The following is a 14,066-nucleotide window of genomic DNA, read 5'->3' as shown; positions in this document are numbered from 1 at the left end:
TTCCTGCTCAAATCACAATACTCAGTTGGAAACTCACAATACAAAGGCGTTACTTCCCTGGACCTTTTATTTCAGACTGTGTCTGCAAACCAGCAGAAAATATGCATGACGAGCCTCAACTGGCTCAACTTTTTTTCAGAGCAGATAGATTTCCTAGTCTGATATCATAAATACATCCTCTCCACAACGGTCATTGGAAGCTTGCAGTATGCCATATGGAAATCATCTCTCTGTTAACACACAGTGGGCCTCAGTAAATATTATAGTTTGGACCAGAAATGCCAGGTATAGAAATGCCAGATAAACAGAGATAAAAACCACCAACAGCACAGGAATCCAAGGTCCGTTTATGTAGCAAGGATGCATCTACATGGTATCTTTCTCTTTTCAACATCCAAGGCTACAAATCACAGACATTTTCCTTTAGTATCATGACACTGCTCACTACACTAAAGAAGGAAATAAATTAGTAGAGTTGTCTGTGTCAGTATGACATTTTTTTAATCAGTCAGTGTAGTGTATCAAGTCCCGACAAGTCTGGACAAGTCCAGACATGTCCAGGGACAACCGTTGAGCTTTGCTCCTAGAGACAATGGACTATGCGGATCCTAGCCTGCTCCAATCAGGGGGCTAGGTTCCTGGCCGAGAAGCCAATGGAACTCTTGGCCACTGTAAATAACCTATTGGGAAGTGGGGGGGTGTTTTGAGTGGCGGTTTCTGGGGGAATATAAGCCAGCCTGCGAGCCAGCCAAAGTTGTCTTGTTCCTGATTGAATAAAGTACGCTTTGCTGAAATCACTCTCCGTCTGCGTACTTTTCAGTCAGGATGGAGACTTTAAAAACCACAGACATCCTTTTCCTCAGTCCTAACTTTTTCTTAGTAGGTGGGGATGGTTCTTGGACCGTGCCGTTAATGCTGCGTCTCCTGTTCCTTTAAGTTAACGGTCATGCGCAAGTGGGATGATCTGGAGAAAGGCATTTTAGGCAGCCCAGCGGGGAATTGCTTTTCAGGCCCACGCTTACACCCCGTTCTTTCAGTCCACGCACCCAAAGTTCAGGTGCTGATTCTGGAGTAGAAATGGACCCTTCTCTGCTGGTATGGCAGTCTGTGCTCAGCCTCAGTACGTTCTGCATCTTATTCAGCACAGCAAGTGCAAACAATAAGTACAATCTACCATGGTTTTTAACAGCAGTCGCTTCAGCTCAAGAGGCAGCGGGGGGGGGGGGCAGCATGTTGCTTGTTCATTGCTGTTTCCTTGTGGAATTTCACACCACCTTTTCCTACAGGCCGTGACGAAAGAAAGTCAAATGAAGGGCAGAACAGAAATAAGAATGCTCATATTCTTGGGAGATTTTCTTCCAGTGTTTATAAGATGTATTTGAGTATGTGTAATAATTTATTTAGCATTTGATCCTTAAAGATGCCATTCCAGCTAAAAATCACGAAAATACAGACCAACTTTTTGCACCATGCAACTCTGAAATGTACATAAAAAGAAATGTAGTCCATTCACTATCCATGGTTTGTCACCACTGATTGTACTCCTGTTCTTAGGGGTTTCTTTCACACAGAATCTCTAGTACATTATAAAAGAGGTACTTTTTCTCAAAGTCATTTTCCCATCTGCCATCATGAATAAAGGCACAGGTGTGGTATCCATGGCCAGCAAACCCTTTGGTGTCACCATCTGACCATCTGGTTGATCCAAAATACACCAGAGTTTCATGTCGAACAGGCTATATACAAGTTAATGTATATGAAGCTGCAAAACACCTTAATGTTTATTAGTAAAGTCACACAAGTTCTTCTTTCTGGCCAAGTCTCCAATGTTTCATGATCCTATTTAGGATATACCCCTCTCCACTCCTCTCCCATCAAAGCAGATCAAACTGGAAGCTGTGGCTGCAGTTGTGCATATCCATCACTTATAAGAAAAACATGGTGTTTATGCTTTTTCATTGTTTTTATGTTGTACCATGTGACCTTTAATTGGAAACCACATCAAGCATTTTGGTGAAAGAGTTATATACAAGTTACTAGATAAAACAAATGAATGTATTAATTTATAGCATACATGTGTAATTAATATATTGTTTCATCTTTCAGACTCAGACTTATATCCTGATATAGTACTTGATTCTGCAGTATTCACTTATGACTCTGCCATCAATCAGAGTAATCAGAGCAAGGAGCACATCATTATCTCAAATGACACTGAAAGATACCTGACTAGTGTATGGCTGGCCTGGTTTGTTCCTTCAGTCCACACTCTTGTAGTTGCTCTGAGCCTTCCTCTGAACCTCATGGCAATCTTTATGTTTGTGGTCAAAATGAAGCTTAAGAAACCAGCCATCGTGTACATGCTCAACCTGGCTTCTGCTGATGTGCTCTTTGTGAGTACACTACCTTTTAAGATTTCCTACCATTTTTCTGGACACAACTGGATCTTTGGACCTGAAATGTGCCGCTTTGTCACTGCCGCCTTCTACTGCAACATGTACTGCTCCATACTGCTGATGACGGCGATAAGCATTGATCGTTTCCTGGCAGTGGTGTACCCGATGCAGGCTCTGTCATGGCGCACGGTGAGGCGAGCCTCTGTGGCATGCTGTGTCATCTGGCTTGTAGCCATAGCTGGAGTTATCCCTCTGCTTATCATGGAACAAACACAGAGAATCCCTCAATTAAGTATTACTACTTGCCAAGATGTGCTAGATTTATCTGTTGTGTTGGAGATACTTCGTTATTATTTTTCCGCGTCAACTATTTTATTCTTTTTTATACCATTAATAATTTCTGTCTCCTGTTATGTTTGCATTATAAGGAACCTTAGCTCATCTAAAACTATTGCTGAAAAACCTGGTAAGAAGAGGCGGGCCATACTCTTGTCTGCAGCTGTCTTGTGTTCTTTTATTTTTTGTTTTGGGCCAACAAATGTATTGGCTTTGATGCAAAACTTACTTCTTTCACCCGATCAAAGGTTTGAGGGTCTCACTTTTGCCTACATATTAGCTGTCTCTGTTGGTACCCTCAGCTGTTGCACTGACCCTTTGCTCTATTATTATGCTTCTTCTGAGTGTCAAAGGAAGGTCAGGAATCTCTTTTGTCAGAAAAAGAATTCTGAGCTTGAAAAAAGCAACCAGACAACAAGCAGTAATATGGCAACCTTTTCTAATAGTTTGAATAATTTGTCTCAAGCATAATATTATATAATTAATTCTGACCTAATAAGCTTGCATGTCACTGACGCAAATAGAAGTTTGCGTCTGCTGTCTTTGGAGTATTGCTGTCTTTGGAGTATTATCACAGTATTTAAAGGTTTCTCACTATTTCACATCACTTTGAATTATAACCATGCCATCTGCTGTTTTGGATAGACATGTAACTCTACAAATGGAAATACTGAATAATGAATGCTTGAAGATCTTCTCCACTGTTTACACAATGTAATTTTCTATAGCTGTAATTAAAAGCAAAAACAGCAAAAGGACTCTCTATGGGATAGAGATAGTCTATCCAATATCATATGTTCTTGGGAGAAATAAATATAAATATGGTCTGAGTTTGTAAAACTATTTGTGAGTGATATTTGTTGTCATATAATTTGTTGTTTAGCCAAATGTTCACTTTCATTGTTATTAATCTGGGTTTGTTAATATATGCCACTGAAATGGAAAAGTTATATTACTCCATTTTCAAAAGGTCATATGGGGATATATTTGAAACTTGAGCTTTAATCTCTAGCTCTGGCTTTGTCTAGCAGTACTTGACAAAACCCACATGTTCCCTGGGAAACTCATGAGTTTTCCCAACAGCCTCCCCACCCTGGACTGTTTCATGCTGGGAAAATGTGCACTGCTGATCCTAACCAGGTACTGCATGTGCAGGAAAATCCACAACTCACATGTGATTGTATTAATCTGATACAGGGTAGGAATTCCAGACCCAGCTGGTATTCGCCACAATATGTGAAGAGTTGTTTCATGGCAGTCTGCTCTCTAATCTGCCCTTTCGGAGCAAGATAATTTTGAAAGAGTAGTTGCAGAACAACTCCAGGTATTCCTAGATTTACCCAAGACGCCTTTCAGTATGGCTTGAGGGTAGGCTGCAAGGCACAGACAGTGTTGGAGTTCTTAGTGTATGACCTCTTTTTGAATGTCAACAAGGGCTGTGCTTCTTTATTGTTGCTATTGAATTGACAGCCTTTGATACCAAGATCATACCATCCCGTTGAGACACTTGGAGACAGAAGAAGGAATCAATGGATTTGCTTTGGATTGCTCCTTATGGATCTAATCCAAAGAGCACCTGTTGGTAGGGTTGCCAGGTCCCTCCTGGCAACTGGTGGGGGGCCAGAAGGACTTACCTGCAACAAGGCAGGCCCAGGCCAGTGTTACATTTCTGCCATACACTAGAAGTGACATCATCACATTGTCAGTGAAGTGGGACACTCTGTTACTTGGGCAAAACCTCTGTGGTAAACCTAGGATTGCCATTCCCCAGTTCTGAGTGGGGGATCCCCCAGTTTTGGGGGATTCTGCCTGCCATCAGCCAATTGGCTGGTGTCAGCGAGCTGTCATCTCTTTGCTGGGTCGCCTCACGTCCCTTCCTTCCCCCCCCCTATCTTCTGTTGTTGAAGTGTTTTCTCTGTTAGGCATCTGCTGCAACCAAGGTCGCCAGCTGGTGAGAAGTAGGAGTTATGTCTTCGCGCTCATGCTTGTTTAGCTTTACCCGTGTGAAAGGAACTTGTGTTTAAGAAACCGGGCGTTACTTTCTCATGTAACTTCGCGCCCTTTCTAATCTCCCCATTTCCAGCGGGAAGTAGGACTATTGGTCCAAACCTTGTTCAAAATCCCTTTATTATACCTGTACTGCTGACAAACGTCATTCCAATCAATTTCTGTATGTTCGTGATCAACCATGTCTTTGAAATAAATCTTGCTTTACTTTTGAACGTGGATCTATTCTCATGCTTGGGGATCTAACAGCTGGCAGGGGAAACCCCGCCGCCAAACAGAGCCATCATCATGTGACTTCCCCGATGCGCTGATGTCACATGGAAGTGATGTCATAATGTCAGGGACGTCACGCGGCAACACTATGGTTTTTAGGCAAAACTCTATGGTTTGGTGCTGACTTTACCATAGACTTTCCCCAAAAAACCAGAGTGTCACTGGTGCAGACATTGGACCTGGTAACCCTAGGTAAACCATTGAGTAACTTTATGGTAAACCGTTGTTGCGATGCTGACTGAAGCATCCCCCTGCTGGTGGTAAGTCCCTCCTGCTGGCCAGTTTATTGGCAGCTGCGGTGGGGGGATTCCCTGGTGGGGCCCTGGCAGCCCTGGCTGTTTGGAAGACTGGTTGTCATCATTTTGGGGCTTGCCGTGTTGGTTTATCCCCCTTTTACTCATCTGAGTGAAGCCTTCTGAAGGCGCCACCCTACAAATAAGTAAAACTAACAGCTGCCTATGCATTCTCTGATTGAATTATCTGCCTAATGAGGTCAGGAAGTCTTCCACCCTTTGATCCTTTCACTGAATGTGTAAAAACAGAATTGTGCAAGAGGCTATATTTAAAATAAGGAATAAGGTTGCAGATAATGTCTGTGAAATTTATTCAGTTTTCATTGCTTTGTTCCTTGTGTATATTATAAGAGCTTTTTGCATGGTTTTCCAGTTTTGAAACCCAGCCCTGTTGCATTTATTTGTGTTGTGCTGTTATACAGTATGTATTTAGTACACTGTCCTGCAGTTTTGTAATCCTGTTTTATTCACTGTCACTGCTATGTTTTACATTGTCCTTACTGCATTATTTTTAATGGTGTAATCAGCTTTGTGTCTCAGTGAATGATAAATGAAATAAATTAATTAAATAAATTAAATGCAATACTATCCCCCTTTGAAGCATATAACCCACATGTTTAATCCATTTCATGGAAGTCAAGCCACACTGCCCTCATGAGATTCTTATTAACATACATATAGCAACATCAGTATCTGCATAGTTTCATGACCAAAACTGTTGGGTCTTTCCCACCCCAGCAAGAAGCTTTCTCTTGGGAAGTCAAAGACAAAAGAGCATTAACAGAACAGTTACAGTCTTCATTAATAGTTTAAGTTGAGGATGATGCCTGGAGGGGTTAAATCAAAAGCTCCCAGGAAAGGATGGGTTTGAAGGGTGGGAAAGATACCCCCAGGATTATCCTGGAAAGCCATCATGGCAACACAGACATTTGCTTCTGTGAACAATGAGCTGCAATTAGGTATGCACATAATACTTTCCTGGATAATTCAGTACTCGTTCTAAATGAAACTATTTCTTCAGGCTCTTCAGACATCTTTCTAAAATCACATTTGGTCCAAAATTGTACACGAGAAGTATGAAATCACTTGAAAATTTCCTAAATAGTAGAGGTGATTATAAACTGGTTGAGCAACAGCTTCTTCAGGATGTACTTACTCTCCATACTCTAAAACGCAGCCATGGAGGTGACCTCCAAGGAATCTTTTCATCACTTTCATATTACAAATAGACCTACAAACGCTGTATCTGCTGTAAAGTTAAGAAAGGTGTGGGAGGTTAACACAGTGTTCGTTGCCCTTCAGAGCCTCCTTCTATGATTTTGGCACATATAAGGATCTCAAAACTCCATTAAATAGCACCTGCACACACAAGTTACAGTCTTATGCATTTGGTGTTACCCTCACTGAACTCAAGTAAACATCCATGGGATTAGGCTGTATAAGGTGAGATGCACTGAACCATTTTACACTGTTTACATTTGCTTAAGAACACAAAAAAGAGCCGTTCTGGATTAGACCAAAGGTCTATCCAGTTCAGCATCCTCTTTCCCACAGTGGCCAATGAAGTGCTTCAAGGAAGCCCAAAAGCAGAATGTGAAAAACAGTGGTGCCCCCCTCCAAATTGACCAATTGTTTCCTGCCAGCAACTGGCATTTGCTTGCAAGTTGCAATTACCAAATAATAAAATGGTTTGGGAGGGTATCCATGTTGGTCTGCAATAGAACAGTTAGATTTGAGTCCAATAGCACTTAGAGAAAACAAGGTTTGGGGGGGTATTGTTGGCAGAGTTTAAACATGCAGAGGAACTGTTTAAAGAAAATAGCTCAGTTTATTAAAGAAGACATAAACTCTGATAAAACAGAGGAGCGGGATAGAGGCTTAACTGACCAACTCCTGTGAGAGAGAGGAATGAAGGGGGAGGGCTCAGTTGGAGCAGGAAGTTTCCAAATGGCATATCAGAAGACAGGAAAGACATAATTTGAAATTGTGGGAAGTCCCTAATATAACTATGCTAGCTAGCAGTCCTTTAGCTGTCCCCTATAGGCTGTTCTTCTGATTTTCTTCAAGGAAGTGCACTATAGACATATATTCCAACAGGTATGAGCTTCTTTTGAGACTTTTGAAAGTTCCTTTCATCAGAGATCACATTACTCATTCTTATACAATAGGGACAACCAAATTAAGAAAAAATACAATGGCCTGGACCTAGCTAGCATCTGATTTCTTGGAGATGGTGATGATTATGATGTTGTGATGATTTTGTTTCTGGGGGAATGCACTGAAATGGAGTTCCAGAACCTCTTTGACAAAATTATTTTTAAAATGTTTAAAAGTTCATGAGTTTTTAGTATACAGATTGAAAACTTCATTTCCCTTTTGAGAGTTCTGGCACCTCTCTCTCTCTCTCTTTTTAAAGCCCTGTTTATGGGTGTTCAGGAAACAATAATGAGATATTGATTCCACTGAGTTATCACGGTTCAGCCTCTTGCAACAAAAGCAGAAAGAAGCTTTCTCATTCATAAAGAAGGGTATTCACAATTGTTTCCAGGGAATTTGCAGAAGAAACATCGAGTAGAAAATGTACTGAGCATATTTTTTAATGTATGTTGAGCCATGCATAATGTGAAACCAGTCTGAATAAAAGAAAATGAAACATTCTATTTTTTTTAGTTCTGTGCTTAGTTATATATTAAAGCTCTCTCATAATATCAGAACTTAGAAGATCGAATGGGTAATAATTAATGAATAATCAAATGAAGACGTATTAATGGTTAGAACGTGACTCTGAGGGAGTTGTATGGTGGGTTTTTTTAAGCGGGTAGGATATGGGAATAAGAAAAAAAGAAAAAAGCCTATGAAATAAATATATATTGTATGAAATAGTCCTACTAAATATGTACCAATAAACTTGAAATAAAAAAATAATATCATTTACAGTTTTTTGATAGTAAGTAAAAGTAAAGGTAAAGGTTCCCTTGCTCGAAAGCCAGTCGAATCCGACTCTAGGGTTGCAGTGCTCATCTCTGTTTCAAAGCCGAAGAACCAGCGCTGTCCGAAGACGTTTCCGTGGTCATGTGGCTGGCATGACTAAACACCAAGGCACATGGAACACTGTTACCTTCTCACTGAAGTGGTACCTATTTATCTACTTGCAATTTCTTGCTTTCGAAGGAGTTAAATCTCCTTAATCAAGTGCTAAAGATCCCTTCTCTTGATCTGTCTGTTCCAGTCTTAGACATATATTTTATAGGCATGTGAATGTTTTTGCTTTCTTCATTCCTGGGCATCATTTGTTGTTGCATAGAGTTTTCAAAGGTAAACAAATGAGACTTCTTTGCAAAGTCAAATTCTTGTTCAAGTCCACAAATCCTCAGCTTGCTTTATGATTGGATTTGAACATAACTGGTTCCTTTTGCTAAGTGAGGAACACTTAAGTAGAAAGTGATGAAAATTTTATTTAGATGAGTGCAAGAACTTATACAGCAGATTTTTTTCACGTGCCTCCAACTTTTAGACGCAAGTGGTGAATTGTTATCAATTGGGTTGGATATACAAATTCCTTTTAAGTCAGATACATTATTGCTGAATTATCTTCTTAATGTTCCCAGAGATCTGCAAATAGCTGCTTTACATCTGATTACTGCTGCCAGACTGGTTTTTGCCAGGTTTTGAAAACAAAACAATAACCCTAATCTACAAGATGGGTTGCTGAAAGTCAGGCAAGTATTTGGATGGGAGATCTACTTGGAATACCAGAGCCGGGAGGCAGGGGCAGGCTTTATTCAGCCACCTCTCTGAATATCCACCATGCCCCCAGTAGGGGTCAGTCACCAGAGATCACCATGACTTCCATGCGTGCGCACATGCACACATACAAGCACGTAAAAATACAAAAATACTAAAAAAAGGACTGGTTGCTGAAAGTAAAGGAAATTTATACTTTGGTGAAATTAACTGCTTACCAGAGTAACAGAGGAGGAGGAGGGAAACAGATGAAATAAGGGGAAAGAGGGAGGGTACCAGCAATGGTCATACCGTCACTGTCCTCAACTATACATAGATTAGATAATTTATGGTCAAGAGCAATACAAAAAATAGAGCTGCTAACTGTATAACTAGATTTAATAGTAATGTTGATAACTGCTCAAATAGGATTCTCTATGTTCACATGACAGGGTGGATTGTGATTTTGCTTAGCAATGTATTTTATGCATATTCTGTATCTCTTTTTGTACTTTTTTATAATTGATGTATTAACATTTTTTTAAAGGTGCGATTCTAGCAGTGCAGTCCCAAGCGGTTACACCCTTCTTGACTTCCATGGACTTAGATGAGTGTAACTTTGATTAGAATTGCACTGTAAGTAATTCACAGGAATGTCAAGCAATTCTTGTGCTCTTCAGCCTAGCATATGAAGAATATCCTTAAAAGGCAATGAGAAACAGGAAGAAAGCATCAGTAACTCAGAACAAGCTCTCTACTTCCCACCTGCACAGTTCCACAGTGGTTTTACAGGTTTCATTGTGTTCTGTCCTGTGATCAACAGTAATGTTCTTTCTTGGAAAAATATATAAACTAGGTTGATTAGATCATGTTTGGGTGGTTCAGTGTTTTATTTTAATTAATTCAAAGTCATTCTGTATTTAAAAAGAGAACATCTTGTGACTTTCTCCTGTCTTGTTGGAGCCACTTCACATATTGCAGAAATGATGAGGCCCTGATGACTGGATACAAAAATAACGTAGTACCTTCTATAAAGACCAATCAAAATATCACATAACAGTGTGTGTCACAAAGCAGCCTTTGAGTTCTCTATAACTCTTCATGATTTACAGATTACTTCCGTTGACTCTTTACCTAGTGCAACACCTTTGTGAGGCAAAGCGTAATCTTGCCTTCCCTCAAAGGTTAATGTGCATGATAACAGGCCTGGTTTGCTTACTTGGTACCTTATCACCTTCAAGATCAGATAGTTAGCTTCCCATGAGATCATGTACGATAACAGGCCTGGTTTCCTTGCTTGGCACCTTATCACCTTCAAGATCAGAGTGGAAGCAGATAGTTAGCTTCCCATGAGATCATGTCTTTAGTGATGGGGGGAGACTGGGAGCAATTATTTAATTTTTCAGAGTTTTCTCCTGGGGATGTGTCATGATTGGATGTCATGTGTACCTGACTTGGGGGGGGGGGGTTTAAAAAAATATAACTGGAAATTACTCCAGTGGTTAGCTAGCTGAGATCCTATGCTTCGCAACTGCTGAGACCATAGACTATGCTAAGTAGAGGCCTTCAACTGAATATAAGTTTGAACCACCTAACAGAGCTCTTAAACAGTATTAGGTAGTTAAGGCTAGCTTTTTTGGTTTATTTGCTGTTTGACCTTTGGCAATATGTTGGCTGTACTTTCAGTAAATTGTCTCTTTATAATAAATTACATGCATATTTAAAAATAATGTCTGGTTATTTGTGTGCAACTATCCTTGGAGCCCGTGGGGTCAGCCCATTGACTCCTTGACAACCTTAATTCAGTTCTCAACTTTGATAACATAAGGACAACCACACTGTCCCATTTTTTCTGCCTTACAAGGGGCCAATGTGTCTCATTTAGGGCTGAAGATGTCAAAGAAAGACACTTAAAGTAATTTCCAAAGCTGTTGAATTCTTTATTGTATAATTGCAGAAGAGCAAAGGCAGAATTTCAGGGGGTCAATCCCTTTGATAAGCATGAGCAACTAGAACTTAAACATGGAGTCTTCCAGTGAAACTGCCGTCTTAGTATTTTTTATCTGCAGCTGGTCATGGTTTGATCCAGACTAGTTAGTTCTAGTTTCAAGGTCACTTTTTCTTACAGTCACAGCACATTCCCACCTAACCTACATGACATTCTAATGTCTCCACTTTGGTTCATTTTTGCATCCACAAAGAGATATTAATCTATAAGCTGTCTCTCCTCTGTCCCAGCAATTGTTGGTGCATCTTGAAAACCTGTTTTGTATCCAGCACCACCACTTCAGTCAATAGCACATCCTGTACTCCATTTTAAATTCTTCAATGGCAGATTTGGGGCTTTGTCACCATGACCTGGGATAACATTCTTTCTTCCTCCCCCCTTCAGCCTGATGATCAGTTCTAAGAACTTGACATTTGCACACTGTTTTGTGCTGTTTTTGTTTGGTCCTAATAAAAGGTAGTACATGACTCCTGTTTTTGGAATTTGTCTGAAGACCAGCACACCTGCTTGCAATATTTGTTCATCTCTAGCATCCATGTTGACATACAAATATCAGAAGGGTCCATCTAGCCCAACATGTTCAAAGCTTGATATTGGAGAGCTAAGGGGGGGAAAGTACAGAAAATAGCAACCAAAAGGATCAAGTTGTTAGAATATCTTGACCACAAATAAAGGCTAAGATGTCCTTTTTGTATAGAATAGGGGAAGAATTGATGAGGGGAAATGGTAGAGCTTTATAAAATTATTCATGGTATGGATAATGGAGACTGGGAATTTCTCTAGAATTTGGGCCACTCAAGGAAACTGATTGGCTGTAGATTCAAGGTGACCAAAAAGTGCTTCTATACATAATGCATTAATTGTTCAGGGACATGGGAAGTCCTGCTGGCAAGGAGTAGAGTTGCTGCATTTTCTTTAAGGGCAGGGGTATGTTACTTAATCCATGTAGAGAGGCATTTGATCAAAAGGTGGGTATACAACAAACCAAATTAAAAATAATTATACCTTGAGTGACTGCCCACTGATTTAGGTAGGTTTCAGAAAGACAGATCTAATAAAAATTATTAGCTATGTTAGCTAAGAGCATTCCAAGGTAGTATACCTCTGACTACCATGAAGAACTTTTCAGAGGGCCATGCTGGTCTGCAGTAGAACAACTAGATTCAAGTCCAGTAGCACCTTAGAGAATAACCACATTTTCAGGGTATGAGGTTTTGAGTGTCAAAACTCCCTTCATGAGATACTTTGTCTGACTACCAGTGTCCGGAGTTTGAATCATGAGGGTGGGCTGTTCCTTTCATGCCCTACTTCTGGACTTTCTAAAAGGTTCAGGCTTGCTGGCTACTGTTGGAAATCATAAGCATATGCAGTGAATATTGCTCTCCCTGTACAGGGCAAACTCTTCAGTCAGCCCAGCTAGCAGCAGTAGGGAGATGGTCTGGACTTGGAGCTTTGGTTTTACTGAGAATTGCTTGCAGGCCAAAGCCACAAGGAAGTAGTTAACATCAGCAGAAGGAGGTAAAGAAGACTTGCATCATAATTTAAGAATCAGATTTGGACTTTACTTTCCTTGGGTATAACCTTGGTTATATTCCTTCCATACTGAGTAATCTTTGGGGAGTGAAAAAAAAATCCGAAAAGTCCTTTATAACAAAACAAGATGCAGCTATAAATATTGCATGTTACTTACATTTTGATAAAGTAGATCATGTTTTGAACATCTGATGACTTTGTGGGTTTGTCTTCCGGGATGGAGCAACTTCATGGCTGGCTATTACCAAATGCATGTAAAGTGCAGAAAAGAGCGCGAGTCCAGTACAGGGTTCCCACTCAGGTGCACTGGAGTGCCCTGGCTGGCACACTGATTTCTACCCTCAGTGCAGAGATTTCTATCTCAGCACAGGGCAAAGGGTCAGAGGACTGAGCAGGCCCGCCCTCCAGCTCAGCCAGTGCCTACAAGCACTATAAAGGGAAGTGCTAGCACTTGCTCCCGGCAACCCTCCCTCTGACTGTGGCTGAGGACGCTCCTGCCTGCCACCTTGCCTCCACCATCATCAATGTGTCCAAGCTGCCCAGTGCCCACCTCCAGCCACTGCTGCACCCCTGCACCCAGCCATCCTTCAAGACTTCTGCTAGACCCGATGAGTCCCCACACACACACACCGTGGGCTACTTGCTTGGGAAGATGGAGGTCCAGGGTGGGGGTAATGGTGACAGGGTTTTTGGGGCCTGGGGGGGGGGGTTGCAGGCTGCTGGCTGGCCTGGGTGGGAAGGATTGGGGAGGATTGGGGGGCTAGCAGGGCCAGGCTCACAAGCTGGCATGCGTGGGGTGGTTTGGTGGTTTTGTGCAGGAAGTCTGGTGGCCGTGTCCGGGTGTGGTCCTTTTATGGGGGGCTCAAATGTTTTTCATGTTGGGTTGAGGGGGAGCTTGGGGTGGGAAAGCATTGCAGGGAAATTCTCTCTTGCTCTCCCCCCCCCTTCCGTCTTGGCCAGATCCAGCCATTATTGTGCATATTAGGAAACGTCAAGATGTTGAATGAAGTACATAAATGCAGTATTTCAGGAAATAGATTATTCTGATAGAAGAATAGTTCTTTGGTAAATGAGTTGTGCAAGCACCCACAGCAGGCACAGGTGCTGTTGTAAGTCAGTCTGTGCAGAGTGATGGCTCAGATTTCTCAGATGAAGAGCTGTGGCAGGGTATGAGCTTTCATACTGCATCAGGAAGGGTAAAACAGGAAAGCTCAATTTTGTGAGTGGGACTCTGCACTTATCTGGATCTCACCATCAAGATGGGCTAGTGCTTTCCTTCAGTAAGGAAATTTACGTCACAGGCTGAGGACTTCTGAATGATACACATTTCTTACTTCATTTCCTTTGCCGTACTGGGGTCTTTGCATGTGGCTATCCAAGGAGAGAAAAGTGGTATAATCCAGAATGTATACGAAATGGAGATACTGCCTTTAAAAAAAATTGTATTGTTTTTCTAAAACTACAATACTACAGGGTCAGCGAATGGGAAAAACCTAA

At 41.2% G+C, this 14,066-nt stretch overlaps 1 protein-coding gene across 1 annotated transcript in view; it reads left to right on the top strand.

Annotated features, from left to right (window-relative positions):
* The window catches only part of LOC107123146 (proteinase-activated receptor 1-like), a 3,744-nt gene extending 541 nt beyond the window's left edge, over nt 1-3,203 (top strand). The window contains exon 2 of the mRNA XM_015426334.1: nt 2,175-3,203. Coding sequence (XP_015281820.1) covers nt 2,175-3,203 — 1,029 coding nt within the window. The remainder of the gene's footprint in view (nt 1-2,174) is intronic.
* Nucleotides 3,204-14,066: the final 10,863 nt, after the last annotated feature.

This window comes from Gekko japonicus, unplaced genomic scaffold, assembly GCF_001447785.1.
Source record: "Gekko japonicus isolate JY-2015 unplaced genomic scaffold, Gekko_japonicus_V1.1 scaffold657, whole genome shotgun sequence".
Taxonomy (NCBI): Eukaryota; Metazoa; Chordata; class Lepidosauria; order Squamata; family Gekkonidae; genus Gekko; species Gekko japonicus.
The sequence above is the reverse complement of the archived record's forward strand: the minus strand, read 5'-3'. Positions and strand labels throughout refer to the sequence as shown.